At 47.9% G+C, this 16,825-nt stretch overlaps 1 protein-coding gene across 1 annotated transcript; it reads right to left on the bottom strand.

Moving 5' to 3' along the window:
• Positions 1–3,251: 3,251 nt before the first annotated feature.
• LOC149366194 (E3 SUMO-protein ligase PIAS1-like) lies at positions 3,252–8,060 on the bottom strand. The gene is made up of 2 exons (XM_089569807.1): positions 7,782–8,060; positions 3,252–3,614 (listed from the first exon to the last, which is right to left on the bottom strand). Exons 1-2 carry the CDS (start codon positions 8,058–8,060, stop codon positions 3,252–3,254), a joined length of 642 nt encoding a protein of 213 aa, XP_089425933.1.
• Positions 8,061–16,825: the final 8,765 nt, after the last annotated feature.

Below are 16,825 nucleotides of genomic sequence, written 5' to 3'. Positions count from 1 at the left end.
AAAGGGACGTCGTAGTGAAGGGCTCCGGACATTTTGACCGCCTGAGGTTCTTTCACGTGCACTGACAACGCACAGTACACGGGTCTCTATCATTTAGCCTCCATCGAGGCGCATTTTAAGCTCATAAAACGAAACATAGCTCGTTTAGGGTTTTCTAAACTGTCTAAAAAAGTGATGCCCTCATGTTACTGAGGAGACCCTGTTTCTGCAGTCAAAAAGGTTGCAAGACGTGAGTTAACCACTTCACTTGCTAGTATGAGTGGCCGAAGGACTTATCAGAAAGAAAAAAAAATGAAAACTACGACCCAGCAAGAGCAGGATAAGACAACTGACAAAAGAAAATTGGCTGTTATTCTATATAAGCATAGGCTATGACACAACGAAGAGAAAAACTGGCAACAGCGTAAACGTAAACGGTTTGTTTTCATCCCCGAATAAATCGAGCGCCCAATGCAAGGAAAGAACTTCCGGAAACCAGGGAAAGGCCGCTCGCACAATCAGGCACCAAAAGCCATTTGTAAGATGCGCAGAAGGCGTCGTGTTCAGGGTGCCCTTCACATGTGGCAAATATCATATAGGACAGACGGGAAGATGCTTAAATCAGAGGTTAGGGGAGCATAATTACAACGTGGAATGCTAAAGAGGTGGGCACTTCAGTATCCATTGTGTGAAGTGCAAAAAGAAAAGCAAGATAAGCAAGGAAGGCTGCCGTGCTGTCTTTCACCGTTGTAAGGTACTTTATAAAACTAAATGTCAAATAACGAGAGAGATTGTGGAGGCTCTTGAGATAGCACGGGCGGGCGATGATTGCGTAAGCGCTCCATCAATTTTGTTATAGGAAACAGAGATGTGCTATCTTACACCGGGCATACCGGTTGTCTTCAAGAACGTGCCAGCTATGACCGGTTGGTAATGTTCTTGTAAACATGCCCATGTGATTACCATGAGTATAAAATTGTTTTTCGAATGAAATAACATCAGTTGAAACTGAGCACCTTGCACGTCTTTCCTTTTCTATCGTCCTTGTCCTTTTGAGAGCTTTCACTGTCAAGATGGAATACCAACTCGCCCACTCAATTCCATTATTCGAGAGCGCGCGAGCGTGCGTGAGATCGGGCGGGTGTGTATGGCCATTAAAGATGTCAGCCTCCTCTTTTGTACATTTAAAACCCAACACTTACCAAATAATTAACTAAAAATTACCGACGATTACGTTACTTCCTAATGCGAAATTTGAGCGCAGCAAATAAGCTGTTTCACCTTTTCGATAGATTGAGGCAAAGAAATCGAGCAACACATGTATGCGCTATCACAGAATTTTTTTTTTATTTTTCACACGTATTCGCAATTTCGGCTCGGGCGGTGCACATATACAGATCCGCCGATACCAATCTGGCTCTCTAATTGCCACTGCACAGGGGTTGCATTGGAGGAGGAGCGAAGAAAGGAATTAAGTTCGAGCCGGCGCTTTGACAACCGGAGACTCGCAGGAAGAGGGGGTAGGGGGGCGGCGTGTACACCCAGCGGCAAACGATGGGGGCAGAACACGCGCAGCAAGCGGACAACACGATAAAGGGAGGAGGGGAGAGATAGCAGCGACTGACAGATGCCGCTGACGCCGATAGCGCTGGGGGGATGAAAGGGGGGCGGAGCTGGTTACGAGGCCGACGACGACGCGAAACCCAGGAACGGACGCCAAAGAGCTGCGCCCTAAAACACAGAATCTACTTTTGCAAATCAGTGTCAGCGCATTGTTAACAGGCTTAATTGATATTCTTTTCACTTTAACTTGAATTGTGACCGATAGGTGGAGCAGCAGAGCAACCGACTATACTTCGCTAGAGAACACGGGCGAACCGCCCGGCTAAAACTTTTCTCGCGTGCCTCTCCGCTAGTGCATCCGCTCGCCCGCTCCGCCCCGCTGGCCGAAAAAACGCTCAGATCAAGCCGCATATTAACCTTACGGCCTCCTAGCGCTGGACGCTTGCCCCGACACCACGTTGCGCATAGTGTGCTTCCGGCGGCTGACGGTAGTGGCTGCACCTGGTGCCTCCCAATCTTGCTGGCTATCGGCGGAAGTGCTTCACGAAACGCGGAGGCAACACGGTCCTGTGTTTCCTCTACTACTACTTTTGCCTGTACACGAAAGTACGCAGTAAAAAATAGCAGTAACTCCCCCCCCCCCCCCCCCCACCTCCAGCGGGCGCTAGTCCCCTATGGACTGTTGTCTAACAGAGACCCTTGCAGAGCTCTCGACTATGACATTTATCACAATGCAATTACTCAGATTTATCCCAGGAGTGTACCATTCATTCGTTGCAGAATAGTGCGTATTAACACAAAAGTCATGACGGTAGTCCTCCAGCCAAGAAGCTACATGACAGGGCTTCCAAAAGTAGCAGTTTATTGCGTTCACTCTCACCCACAAAGAACTATATGACACGGTGGGGGCGTTACAAAAAGAGAGTACTTGGTGGTCGAGCAAAAGAATGGCTGCCGCTCTCAATTTAAAACTGGCAAGCAATCGTCTACATGAGGCGGCAAAAAAAGTACAATAATGTGGGAGCAGTCGCGACTGGCTGCGATCATTGGAGATTAGTCTGGTAGGATCGCGCTTCATAAACAAAAATGAAAGCTGAGTGCCGGTGGCTTCGAGCGACAACAAACAAGGAGGACAAAGATTTTAGGCAGTGCCTAAGCGAAAAGCCGTCTCAGTAGCCACGCAAAATAGTAAAAGCCTGCGCTCCGAGATTTCGGGTCAGTGTAAAGAAAGGTGGTTGCCGTTAACTTTGCAACGTCATACCCTCCCCTATGGCGCGCGTCACAACACAGACAAAAATTGTAAAACTGAAATGTCCACCCACCCCCCCCTCCACCCATCAAAATTAAAATCGGCATGCGTATTAAAATCTGAACAGCACATATATTGCTTATGTCCAAAATGAATAAAAACTTCGCACAAAATACAGTGCCGGTCCTTTGGTTAAAGAATGACATACAAGGCAGGCACAGTTGTCTGACCAGTCTGTCAGCCACCGTAACAGGGCTATTACAAAAGGTTTGTTCTCTTGTGGCGTTGCTTCTTTTATACAAAGGGCGATTAGAGAGCTAAGACGATGCAATAGATAACAACCTAAGGCCCAATGGCGGCTCATCGCTCCTTAGTAAAGCGGGCACTGACAGCTCTTATCGCCAGTGGATGCACTGAACATTTAGGGCAGAGAAGAACTGCACCAGTTGAGCCACGGTCGTTAGTCGTCATCTGAATCGGCTGTCAAGTCTGCGGCCTCTGCAGCATTCACCGCATTTCCATCGGCAACAGCGACGCTTTGATCGTCCTCCGACGTCACGGGCCGCCAGCTTCCATCGGCTTGTAGCACCACGGCGTCACACTGAATGTCCGCCTTGTTGAGGATGTCCAACGTAAAGATGTCGACTCGGATGTCTTGGACGAGGACCAGATCACTGCAGACAGGACAGCGCCAGTGAGGGCGCAGAGTGCACTCGTTGACACTCAAGTAGGCGTAGGCGTCGAAGCACTGCACGTGACCGCAGCACACTCCTCGGCTCGGTACCTTCATCCTGCTTTTCTTCAACGGGCAGAGTAAGGAAACCTGCGTGGAGGAAAGGAAAGACAACATTCTCTAAGTATTCTTGGTGCATTCTCTAAGTATTTTTGGTGCATTCTCTAAGTATTCTTGGTGCATTCTCTAAGTATTCTTGGTGCATTCTCTAAGTATTCTTGGTGCATTCCATGTGCAGTCTATAAGCACTCGCATATGCCACAAGTGACGGGAATAATTTATTCGAGCTGGAAACCCGTTATTTACTTCTGCTTTCGCGGGAGAGCTGAACGAGAAAAGGATTGGGGGCTGGGAAGGGACTACGTATGGATTCCCGGGTGTTATTTGTCTCGAAAACCATCTCCTTCCCTATCCTGAGCATATACCAGGTTACTGGGATTTAGTTTGTAGCGTTGCAATTCATTATCTCCTCTTTTGCGCCTTTCTGTGCTGTCGTCCGCAATAAGCTACGTCGTCGGCAAGCCGCCACAAATGACAGATGGCGAAAATAATGGAAAGTAAAACACTTAAAAGCAAAGGTCTTATACGCGATAATGAATATCCTAGGCAATCCGCCATCAGCATTACGTGAGCTGCGAACGTAAAGACATTGTGTACGGAATAGTTGATGAAAAAACAGAAAAGGGCTACTGAAATTACTCGCATCCTCCTAGAACAGTTCACAGTAAAATAGCCTGGGAGCATATAATGTTTGATAAGACTATATGTTTCCTCTATTCATGAACTCGTTCATGAACATATGGATTCTTGCGCCTACGGAAATTATAGAATCACAGCCTCGTTGTGCATGTCTTTCGTTCAGTGATTCTTGGTGGCTTCCCTCACAAAATCTGCGAAACCTCGAGCGTCCTGTACTGAATGACGGATAATGCTCTGAAACCAGATAATGAGCCAGTTTCTATCGTGATAATAAAGAATATTCCAAACGAAGCCAGCCACCACACTTAGTAATATTCTGTATTTACCACACTTTCTAACAGGCAGCGTTCACAAAGCTTGTTCATAGGGACAAAACGCGCAGATACAATTAATGAGTCACCACTGTACTCTGCATGTGTTTAATTACACAGTTTAAGCTGCACTGAAACAGTTTACACACTGTTTATAAGCCATCAATCGCCAAATGTCGCTTACAGCGCTAAACCACACGCGTCTGGTGCGGTAGTACGGATTACCACTTGAGGGGGTTACATTACGTGTTCGAATTTGGGACGCTCAAAAATTAATTTCTCAGTGGCCGAAGTGGACTTATCTTGCAAGATTTGTTGTATTTGAGCTGGTGGGTGTAAACCGGTCGTGTTTCAATTGAGGTACAGGCTGCTGTGTCGTCCCAGAATAGCATTGGCATTTCCTTGGATTCGTTCCCTGAGCTCTGACAGGCTAACCTAGAATCGATAATGCCATGACGGAGCGAGCGCGAATATGTGCAAAAGAACAGGGTTTGTAGAGGCTCCAAAGTGGTGCTATCCGTGTGTGATTTGTACCTGGCGATCTTTGGAAGGAAGGTAAAGGATGCCCTGAATGACGACCGCGTTCTTATCATATGCAGGTGCATCGATTTCCACGTCCTTACGAAGTCCGGATTGAACAGCCCTAACGACGACTGTATGGAAAGGGTGTTGATGGCCTTCGAGGTTGACTGCCTCGAAATTCGTGTGACGTCCATCAAAAACGGTCAATCAGGTGCCTCGACCTGTCAATCGAGTTTAATAGCTGGCAAGCGTGTTGGCACTATAAAAATTAGGAGAGACTTAGCTTGGTTAAGCCTAGTGGATTGCGAAAGCAAGGACGCTGAACTTATAGAAGCTGCCAGATCCAGAGATGTTGAACGCATCCGCCTGGCTGTATAATATGCCCGCCGTTTAGCTAAACGCTGTTCCCTCTCTTCATCCGTTTCTTCCGCACGCCGCCGCTTTCTATTTGTAGCATATCGTTGCAGCTTCTCCTTATTCACATCATCCGGCATATCGTGGAGGATTCGCTGGGACGACTGCTACGAGCCGAGTTGGGTGGTCGCCTTTCAACAGCTGGCATGACGTCACGTAGAGCGAGCGCCCCTCGCGGCAGCGGCGCGCAGCTGCTGCATGGAGGATTCGCTGGGACGTTCGCGACGAGCCGAGTTGTGGCCCCGCTTTTCCACAACTGGTATGACGTCACACTTAGGTCAATGGTGGATTCTCTTTGATGACGGCCAAGAGCGGAAACCTCGAGCAGTGTTGCTTTCGCAACAAAAGGCGTCTCGCAAAGGTCGAGTTCCCAATCACTCAGGGTACCCCAAAGCAGTGACACGGGCCCTGTCAAACCATGGTCTGGTGCTCGGCATTACAGAGCTGTGTGATCAAGGTAGCCATGAGCTACAGCAAACAGATACGCAAATTGAAAGAAGCAGGCTGCTCGACCACCCTTTAGCTGACATCAGCGAAACAGTGCTGCAAAAGTTCAAAGGTCAGCACAAGTGAAAGAACACATCAGACGGCGCCAAATACATGAACCAAATGACGTCTTATGTGGTGTTGCTGTACATCAACATCCACAGCATCACGAACAACTTGACAAAATAGCCTCGGCGTCAGAGTAATGTGCTCTGCCCATAACAGGGGTTACTCGATGTGGCCCCAACTCAACGGAGCACACGTACGTCGCACGTGCTCGATAAAACACGAAAACGGATTCTGCGCCTACAAAGAGGGCATCGTGTAGAAGATACCGTACTCTTGTGGGTGACACTGTATCGGCCAAATCGGCTGACTTAATGGCGGAGCCGGAGAACACCTGGCGTCATTCAAAGGGGCCTCCCCATCTAGCAAACATTCCCTGCATTATCGGGACCCATAAATGCAAAGTAAAAGTCAGGTAGGTCACGGTGATTGGAAACAGGAGCGACAAGCTGGTGTGCGAGATGAAGCAGGCAGTGGCGACAGATTATGGTGGACTAACTTCCTTCGATGCGCCTTGAATCAATCTGACAACAAGAGAAAAGGAATTATTGCGCACAGCATAGAATCAGAAGTTATGCTTCATCACATTTAAGGAAGAACACAAGAAATTACTTCACGTCACCCATACATATATTGCCTCTCCCGTGAGTAAAGTTGTTGATAGTGACAGCGTTGTGCTTCGTCTTTCATGAGTTTGTGTCGATTCTCGTGCTCACGCCAGTTAAACTATGTCTTACGTTACGTGATCGTACAATGTTTGTTCGACAGTGATAGTAAAACGGCCGGCGACTGTGACGCAGCGAACAAACAGAGTAATTCATGACACTATATATGGCATCACACTTTACCCCAAAGCGCCTGCGCAGGCGATTCATACGCTGGCATCGAACATGAATGACAGCATTATTGAGGCACGCAAATAAAGTAACGTGTAGTTGCGATGAAGCATGCAACTTGAAACAGCACTGAAGTTCTTGGGAGCCAGAGTCTCTTTTTTATGAGTCATCGAAGCTCAAGCCCAGCATGTCTATCCAATTTTTCAATCATTCCGATGATACCAGTACAAAAAGCCAAACTGTTCAAACTTCCATGTCACTTTCTTTATGACGTTCAAACCACCTGCGTGTGCGGCTGCCGCTGTAGCTTCGCGTATTAACTTCCCACCTCATTCTAGTCGTTTTAACTTTCCAAGGAACTGCAGCCTTACGGGTGAAATCATGCGTACTGCTTCCGAAAAGTCAGCCATGCTACCCCTATGTGCTCGGTTTAGTTCAAAGCGAAAAGGATTTCCCGTCCGTATACCTTCCTCCACCTTACCTTAAGGGTCCACCCAGAGCACCCATGCACTGGAAGAGCAGATATTAGGCATCTTAAAGGCACTAAACGTAGCAACTAGTGGCCACAAATATTGCAATTCGCTGCTATATTTTTAAGAATTAGGACAACAGTAAGTGGAAAAAGTATGAATACGTCGGCTACACACATTGCGCAGAATAATTCCTGGTCCTTAAAACGTAAAGAGGTATGCGTACAGTTGGGTGCAGAGTTTCATGTGAGGCGATGGTTCTAAATTAAAAGAAATTTTTGCAGCCTCGGAGCGAGAAACTGGACTTAAGTGGTCGACGCCTCTCCTCGCAGCACTAATGCACTGTCTTTTTAAGCTGTTTTTCACTCTTATCTCATGAAAAGGATTCCGCTTACGTACCACGTTCCTGCGCGCCATAATGTGCGCACTCTACGCATTGGGTCGTACACATACCTGCGAGTCCTTCGCTATGAAGTCTTCAGCCTGGGCACCGTTGCATAAGAGAAGGGCCTTCGTGTACGCCTTGGTGTGCGTGTAAGTGGAAATTTCGTCGGTCGAAAGTAGCAACTCGTCTTCCGAGATCTTCTCAACTTCGTCGACGTGGACCGTGACGTGCGTCGGGATGACCTCGCTCCAGATGGTGACGCCGTTCCCGGCTGGCAGCGTCAGCAGAGGCGTGATGTTCACTATGGTGAAAGGAAGGCCTAGGAAACCGCGACCGTTGATGCACATGGTAACCGCGAATCTGTCGAGAAAATACCGTGGCGTATTTAGCTTGAAGTGGACGAGCAGTAGAGTCGGATGATCGCCGCCCCTCGTTGCGGCAGACACTCCGCAGTAGAATACTATGTTTGGTGGTCGAGTCGAAGGGACTGCTTTAAGCGAGAGCTGGTTGACGGAGCGGTAGAAGGGCTGCACAGGAAGCATTGTACCGGACCAGTGCCTCGAATGTAATGCGTCGTGGCCGTACGGAAACGCTGTATTCAAGATAGGCTCGTAACTGTCTCCGGAAATAGGTGGTGACACTGGCTCGTTCTTTTGGTTTCACTTCTGTTGTCATTTGCACGGAATCTTATCATTTTCTGTTTTTCCACTTTGTGCGAGTGACGGGAAGAACGCCTCCTGGTGCGGCGAGCGTACTTCCGAGTGATCAAAACCCACACGGGCGATAACAGGAAGCTTGCCGGTGCCGCACGTGGCTGATCTTATGTTCTGTGAGCGATATTTGAAGATGATGATGAGGACGTCATCAAGTTTAATGGCACATACCCACTGCGGGGGTTGGCCAGGGTGCATAGCGCGCAGCGATATCCTCTATGCCGTTTTTTGTCATGACAGCAGCCTGTGCGCGCTGCAAATTCGATGACCGACTTGTTTCTTAGGTAATAATTTTCCGCATTCCGTACACGGATTGGATGAATCAATTTACTACCCTGAACAAACGTCGACAAGAGGCCTGCGCGACAACAGATGCAGACAGTTCTGTAATTTGCCCGCGACTCGATGCCGCCCTTAAGATAGGGATGGTTGGCCTCCTGTACTCTAGCATGTGATAGCGAAATGAGGCGATCGCTTGCAAACAGAGCACTTTCGATCTAGATAGCTTTTCTTGTGTCCTGGTATAGGGGTGTTTGCGATGTGGCAACCTTCCAGTTTATTTAGTAGTAACGCTCGAGCATCCAGTTCCCCGTCCCGCTAACGTGCTTATCTTTAAACCTAACAATATTTCCCGCATGCGCACGAAGCACAGGCAAGGAAGGAGCCGTAGGCAGACGCGATCTTAGAGCTGCATACAGCCCCTCTCTTTCCTTCTCTCTTTGTTTATTTCCATCATTATTTCATACTTAACTTCTTCCTTTGTGTTTCTCTTTGCTCGTTTCTTTTTGTAGTCAGAGCAGCATTACCCGTTAGTCTCGCCTTTATGCTGTGGGCCATCGGCGCCACTTGTGCGCACGCGCGAAGAACCGAGTGACGTCACAGCCGCGCAGGTGGTGCGCCGACGCCGCTCGCCTCCAACAGAGAGACAGACTGCGCATGCTCGACACCCAACCAGCGCGCCGTGATCAACTGAGCAAGCGCGGCAAACAGAGGAATAGGAGGGCGGTGCATAACTGACGCCGGTCGCCTCCGACCGAGAGAGAAACAGCGCATGCGCGGCACGCAGCTGCCACGTCGTGCTCTACTGAGCGTGCGCGGCAAGGGGAGGAGGAGGGCCACGGTGTGTAACTGATGGTGGTGCGGCAGTGAAAAAAAAACACCGTCATGGCGGCCAAGGAGAGCGAGGACAATGCTGTGCGGCGTCTCGTCTTTAATGTCTAACACGTAGCCATGACGATAAGCAGAACGTCTAGACGTAACCAGGAATATACCCTACTTCTCGCTACGTATATCCTCGCATAGCTGAGCTAAGCCACTGCAATTTTTTTCACTCCCTGTTTTCTTAATCACTATGGTTAACATAGGTGCTGGCAATCACCTGGAGATAGCAACCGAAACCTGCTGAGCAGGTTGAATGATATACGAACGAATCTTGGAATGTTTGGTCTTTAAACGTGCGCAAATATTTCAAGTTTTCAATAGTGAATAAAATAGACCAGATTGAAAGTTGTGCGAAAAGAATCGAATACAATGTTAAGTTTTCGAATGATTAGGATGAAGTTTACTTTGACTATTACTAAAACAGGCACAACACCGATGGCGCGCAGCCTTCTGCCACGAACTCGGCTCTGATCTTGGCGGCTGGGGCAGAGTCCGGTTGCACGTACCTGAACTATGTCACCTGAATTATGTGGTCTCTCCCCATTCTACGCCTGGACGCCGCTCAAGGTAAACCCAAGTCGTGCATGTCGCACAACTAAAGCCCTTCCACTCTCGGGACCCAGATTGATTGACTGGCCCAGAGGGCTTCGTCTGCAAACGAGGAAGTGTCACGCGCTACGCATGAACCCTGAGGAACAACGAAGTGCGCACGCAGAAAAAAATTAAGTCCAGTATCCTGCCGCTGGCGCACCAGGCTCGGGTCGATGAGCCTTGTAAATAGCATTTCTGAAGAGAACCTGCAACAATATTAATGGCAACTTCAACACCCGCTCTCTTGATATCATCGAGTAGCTTCTTAATAATTACAAATACGCAGTTAGTTGGCTGTTTGGTCTGGGGTCAAGGGATTCAGTGTGCTTAACCATTTCGAGCACCTTGAGCGCCTAGCGTGCCCTTGAGAATTTGTGTACAATTATTGAGTTATTGTCAAAAATAAGGTGTCTTAGCTAAAGCACTCGATGGAGCACAATAATCATGGCGGCGGTGGAGAGCGCCTTAGGACGGATTGTATACGCCTTAGGAAGGTGATATGCTGCGCTAGTTTATATATCTTTGTTAGGAGTTTCGGTCTAAGTAGGAACTTGGAGTTGGTAGTGGAGTTTATTTATTGTTTATTTATTTAATACAACTGAGTCGCTTGGCTCCAAGCGGGCATATGCAGATGAGGCATGAGCGTAACAGCGCTAAAAATTTTGGCTGTTCGAACGCATGGAGGAGTCCTCGCAGCTAAACCGAAGCCCATCACGCGTATAAATACGGACGACCGATTCCTTTTGTTTCATATCTGAAAAAGCGACCAATGCGAGTCCCAAAACTCATTCGGTTTTAACTCATTTTTCTTCCTTTTGGTGAGTTTTAGTCTTACAGCAATGTTCCTTCGTCGCAAGGCGACTTTTCGTTGAACTTACGGCTGCCCAATATTTTCGCAGCTGAGCTCCGAGTGGATACCGAGTACTGTATTGGTATGCATTGCCGGTACTGTATTCCACGGAGCATGTTCCGAGTAGGTGAATCATTGTACTCACCATGACTAAGGTGAAAGTTCTTGTCCCTGCTCTTCCGCAGTGCATAGTGTTTCAAGCCCAGGAACAGTAAACGACGTAATGTTCGGGCTAACACTATGACTACACGCTTTCGCAATTCTCAAATAATAAGCAGTCCACTGGTCTTCAAAAAATCCTCGCTTATCTAGAAAGGGACTACTCTTGAAAAGAAATTGAATCCACCGTTTAATTGTTTACAGTAAGTTATGAAAACTCCTTTAAGAATGATTGCTTCGTAGGCGACCTTATGAGCGGCTATGAGCGCTCCACGACCCTTCATCGCCTATTTTAGCCGTTCGCAAAGCAAAATTTCTTGCTCTGAGGGGCCGACAGACGTTGTTTTTCAACTAATATTTCATTATAGAACCGGCTATAACTGGCCAAGACTTCTTGAATATAATATTACTAATATTAAAACTACTCATTTTCCACAAACACAGATAAATTGTGCGAATTTTCGAATGTCAAATGCGGCGTTGTAGGGCTACAACAGGAAGCAGCAGCAGTTTGTGCACAACTAAATATAATCGAAAGACGCCACAATGAACAGAAAGTCTATCGCACAATAGGACGTATCAAAATATCGACCCATAATCAATAGATCTCTAAAGACCTTACAGCTGCACGCAGCTCTCAACGATTACGAGATGCGCATAAGAGAGAGAGTTCAAAGATGCCAACCTTAGCGAGATGGCAAATAATTCATGTCACGAATTTTGTCATCGCAGCCGCGGTGAGTGTGCCCGAGCGATTGTTCTAGATTATAAGTCTACAAATCACTCAGTCATTGCAATTGGATTCCGAGTGGCCAAGGAGACTCAAGCCCACGTAGAAATTTGTTACAGAAAAACATCCTAGGATCTGCGTCACGTTAATTTACCAGAAACCCATTAACAGCTGCTAAAAGCTTTAACAAAACAGGATTAAAGTCGACACCAGTATGCCCAATTGCGCAGAAAATTATTTCTACAATAGGGTGCAGTAAGCTGATTCAAAGACTGAGCTCACCTCCCCGAAGAAAGCAAATCAAGCTGATGAACTCTGCCAAGGCAGGTGGTACGGAGGAGGAAACCTTCAGAAACTGAGATCGCGCTGTTCAAACCTGAAACTTTCACAAGAACTACGAAAGAATTAGGAACTTGCGCCACAAGCCTTGCAAACCACTACTGCGTAACGTGTGCAACCCAAATGAGGAGTAATGGCTCCAATTTCTCCTCAGAGTGCTCTGTTAGCGATTATGCCTACTTAACTGACGCTGCATGAGACAATCAAAAATCAGTTACGGACTTTTACCGTCTTTGCGTATCTTTTTTTTTTATGAGACTACGAGCGGGAGACTACGACGATTTCTTGCTCATGGTTTATGCAGGTTTAGTGTCCCAAATTCACTCAGGCTACGAGGGGCGTCGTAGTGAAGGGCTCTGGAAAATTTGATCACCTGGAGTTCTTTGACATGGACTGAAATCGCACAGTACACGGGCCTCTATCATTTCGCCTCAACCGAAACTGGACCGCCGCAGCCGGGATCGAACCCGCGCCTTTCGGGCCAGCAGCCGAGCGCCATAACTGAGCCACCGCAGCTTCGAAAAACTAAATGAATCAAGTAGACTAAAGCAATTCATTGGCTTACGGAGTCCTTTAAAATCAAAATAAAATGAAATGGGTGTTGCGGATCAGGTAGCATGGTCGGCCCGGAGAGGGAATGAGGGAGGTCCGAGATGAGGATGCGGGAAAGACGAGAAAAACTTTATACAATCAAATCACATTTTGTACAAAACAAAGAGTTTCGACAAGGAGCTTGAAGACGAGAGCGAGAGGCTCGATGGTGAGACACCCGATGGTGAGACGCTACTCTGCCGTACTCGCTGACGAGTTTTTAGAGCATTTCCTTTCCCTAGGTTGCCTAGATGGGGCCGGGCCTGTCGAGGAAGGAGTGTCCTGGAAAGTTCACTGTGGCACCAATCACACACTCTCTCCTTAGGGAACACATCCCCTCCCGTATTGGGAGAGGGAGAAAGATTCCATCTATGCCGCGCAGACGCTGGAATGTCCTCGAGCTGCGTTACCGCGCATTTCATGCGTTCGCACGTGCAGGGTGTTGGCTACGTGCAAGTCCACGCGGTGTAGGGGAGACGCTCGCTGAAAACTACTTCCAGGGAGACGGACGCTGCTATCAGACTGGACTCAGCTGACCCTCGGGCGCACTGCAGAGCTGTGCTGGCCAGGTGCGCGGTGGATAACTGACGCCGTTTCCGTGGCTAATCTAGGCGTTGACCCCGCGTGCCTTTCGTGACTAGTCGGCGTTCAGCTAGCATGCTTAACACTATCGCTCGAGCGCGTGGCTGAGCGTGTTTACGGCCAGCGGAGATGTGCGGACAAGCGCAGATGCCACTGCGCATGCGGACGTCGCTGGGCCGGCCAGCGTTTTAAAGCGAAAGCTTTACTACTTGCACTTTCAGCCTTTGCCGTGGCGCGGCAATGCCACCACCACCGGCGCCTAACGGCTGCGCTCTCCGCTAGGAGCGCAACAGGTGCTTTGTGACGTCACGCCGAAGAGAAGGGCGACCGACTCGCGCCGTCGCAAGCCGCGGCGGTGCCACCACGGCGTGGCCTCCGCGATCGAAGCGCGCTTTTGAGCAACGGCGCGCGCCGCCGCCGGAGCAGATCGCGGCGGCAAGACCACGGGCGCCTAACTCCTGCGCTCTCCGCTATGAGCGCGATTGTGGCGTTACGCTGAAGAGATTTAGGCTCGACTCACGTCGCTAGAAAGCAGTAGCTGTGCCAACCACCAGCGCCTTAACATTGCTTCGCGGCGATGCCGCCTACCACTAGGGAGGCTCGTCGTAATGCGCGTAAAAGATAGCGGCGAGCTACAGAGACAGACGAAGAGCGTGAAACAAGACTCGCTAAGCGACGTGCCCAGTATGCGGCTCGGCGAGAACGTGCGAGCTACATAGATTAGCCAAGTGATCACCACAGCAGCACCAAGGTATATAACAAGTTTCACAAAAGCACCATAACAGCACGACTATCATGTGAGCGAGGGCGTAGCCATGGGTATTGCTTTCGCGATTTCCCGGCTTAACCAAGTTGAGCCAGAGCCATTTTTTTTTACTGAGCGAAGGTTACGCCCGCTGGGAAGCCCTCTCCACCGGAGCGATATTCAGCGTGCGAGCGTGCGTAAGAGCGCGCGGGCGTGTATGCGTAATAAAGATGGCAGCCTCTTTTGTACGTCTAAAACGCAACACTTACCAAATGATGGTTTGGTTTATGGGGTTTAACGTCCCAAAGCGACTAAGGCTATGACAGACAATGTAATGGAGGGCTCCGGACTTTCGACCACCTGGGGTTCTTTAACGTGCACTAACATCGCACAGTACACGGGCCTCTAGAATTTCTCCTCCAAAGAAATTCCAGCCGCCGCGGCCGGGATTGAACCCGCGTCTTTTGGGTCAACAGCCGAGCAAATTTCAGGTGCACATTTTTTTTTGTTTTTAATGATGCATAAGGCATTACTATGCACGGATAACCACACAGTATTCGCCTATGACTGCTAAATAATTTGTAATTAAATATCTTCTCTCTCCTGCTTCACTTTTAAAAACTGAGCAATGGCATCAAAGGTCAGTATAAGCCAGGGGAGGCATGAGGAAAACTGCAATATAATTGCGGCTTCGTCATTCATTGTGATTCCGACTCTTAAGGCAGGCTGGCTTTAGCATTGTAACTAATTAAAACGATGAAGTAGCGATATCGTAGCTTTTTTGTGCCTTCCATAACCTATACTGAACATTGATGTCATAGCAATTACTATGCTATTGAAACAGGGAAGAAAAGAAATCTGGTTGTAATTATTTAGCGATTGGAGACGAATACTATGCAACAATTCTATGAATACGAATGCCCAGCACGTCGCTACAAAGAACACACATAACCAAAAATTTGGTGTTTATACTCATTTAAGGTAATACTACTTCCCACGCAAGAACAGGACAGCCATGTGTAAACTTTTTGCTTTCATAGTAATAAAATCTATCCAACAACAAGTTAAGCGCAGCATGCCTGCTCTTTATGCCTCCGCGCTGAGTCGAAGACGACGACGAAGCGGCGGTGGGCTCGCGGCGCGTTAGGCGCGTGGCAATATGCAATACTGACAATGTTTGACACTAGCATTTGGCATGAACGAGATAACTGTGATTACTTCGCACATTACGTGCCAGTCCATACTATTATGCACAATTTAGATTTGCAAATGTAATGTGTAAATCTCTTTGACTGCCACGTTAGTGCACTGCAAACCAATGAAGTTGTCTTGCATTTGCAATGTTCTCACTACTATTATGCAACACTGATCACTTCAGTATATCTGCATCGCTCTGTTAGACGGCCACGGGATAGCTAGAATTAAGGCTATTTTATGTGATGGAAACCATTGGCTAGACAACAAAGAAGAAAAGCCTCAACTACTGTCCTGGTGCTGGGACGTCTAATAAGAGCTCAGAAAGACTCGGTTTCAATACGCCAAACCGTCCGCATAACATTACCCTGTGCGAAAATACCCCACCCCACCCTAGCTTAATTTCTGTCCACATGCACCAAGGCTCACTGCACCTGTTATAAATATTGCTCTAAATATTGCAATCAAGCTGCCCGTGTATGCATAGGCTATCTGTGCATGGAGAAAGAAAGAAGTTTTTAGGAATGTTTCACACCAAAAACAGAAAAAAAGGCAGCCTGTTTCTCAGAAACAGCTAAGAGCATGAAATGGTGTGTCCAAAAAGATTAGGCTGCTTTGTACTTATTTATGACAACGAGAACTGTCAGAGCTGCGCTTTCAAAAACTCAGGAGCTTTGTGCACAAACGTAGCTTCCGTATGCACGTGTTACAGCCCCAACGCTTCCGAATTGAAACGACCGATGAATATGCACAGGAAAAAGCAAATAGAGAGCGCTTGAATTTAAAAGAAAAGCTACCTTGCACAATCAGAAATTTCGCGACAGAACCTTCCAAACAGTGACGTGTACTGGTTGCGGTATACCGAATATATACCTAGCAAATAAGTGTGCGCTTTGTTAACGAGCGGGATTCTGTGGCGGCAATGCTACAGCTCCAATTCCGAAAACCTAACGCTGCAAAAATTGAGTTTTCAAAATACGTGCGAATGCACGATACACTTTTGCACGCATTTAGAACTTTCAGTTGTGAAACACAGACAACGAATCTTGTGTATGCGTCTTCCTTGGCTGGTAAAAAAATTCTATAAGTCTCCAGTTTGCCTGTGCACTCCACAAATTCTAGGATCCCTGTCCGCTACATGTCAACTTTCACTGAAGCGAAAGTAATACAACCGACAGCTGATGATCTGCTAGGGCAACAGGATTTCAAAAGTTTGAGAAGGGCAGTGGGAGTCCAATCCAGGTGGAGTAGTGAAATTTGACTAGTAACAGACAGGGATCCTCCAATCTGTGGAGGACACCGGCAAATTGGAGACTTACGGAGGAATTTTGTTACCCGCCAAGGAACACGCATACACAAGAGAGAACCACAGAGGGCTACGGCTTTTACCAGCCCTTGTCCTGTGCGGTTCTCTCTTGTGTATGAGTCTTTTTTGGCTGGTAAAAATTCTTCCATAA

The sequence above is a fragment of the Amblyomma mixtum genome, chromosome 1 (assembly GCF_055824585.1).
Source record: "Amblyomma mixtum isolate Tamu chromosome 1, ASM5582458v1, whole genome shotgun sequence".
NCBI lineage: Eukaryota > Metazoa > Arthropoda > Arachnida > Ixodida > Ixodidae > Amblyomma > Amblyomma mixtum.
This window is presented reverse-complemented; position numbering and strand designations above follow the sequence as displayed.

Coding starts and splice junctions, on each gene's coding strand:
- LOC149366194 (XM_089569807.1), bottom strand. CDS start 8,060: ATGTGCATCAACGGTCGCGGTTTCCTAGGCCTTCCTTTCACCATAGTG. Junction 3,615..7,781: donor TCATAGCGAAGGACTCGCAG/GTATGTGTACGA, acceptor TCCTCCACGCAG/GTTTCCTTACTCTGCCCGTT.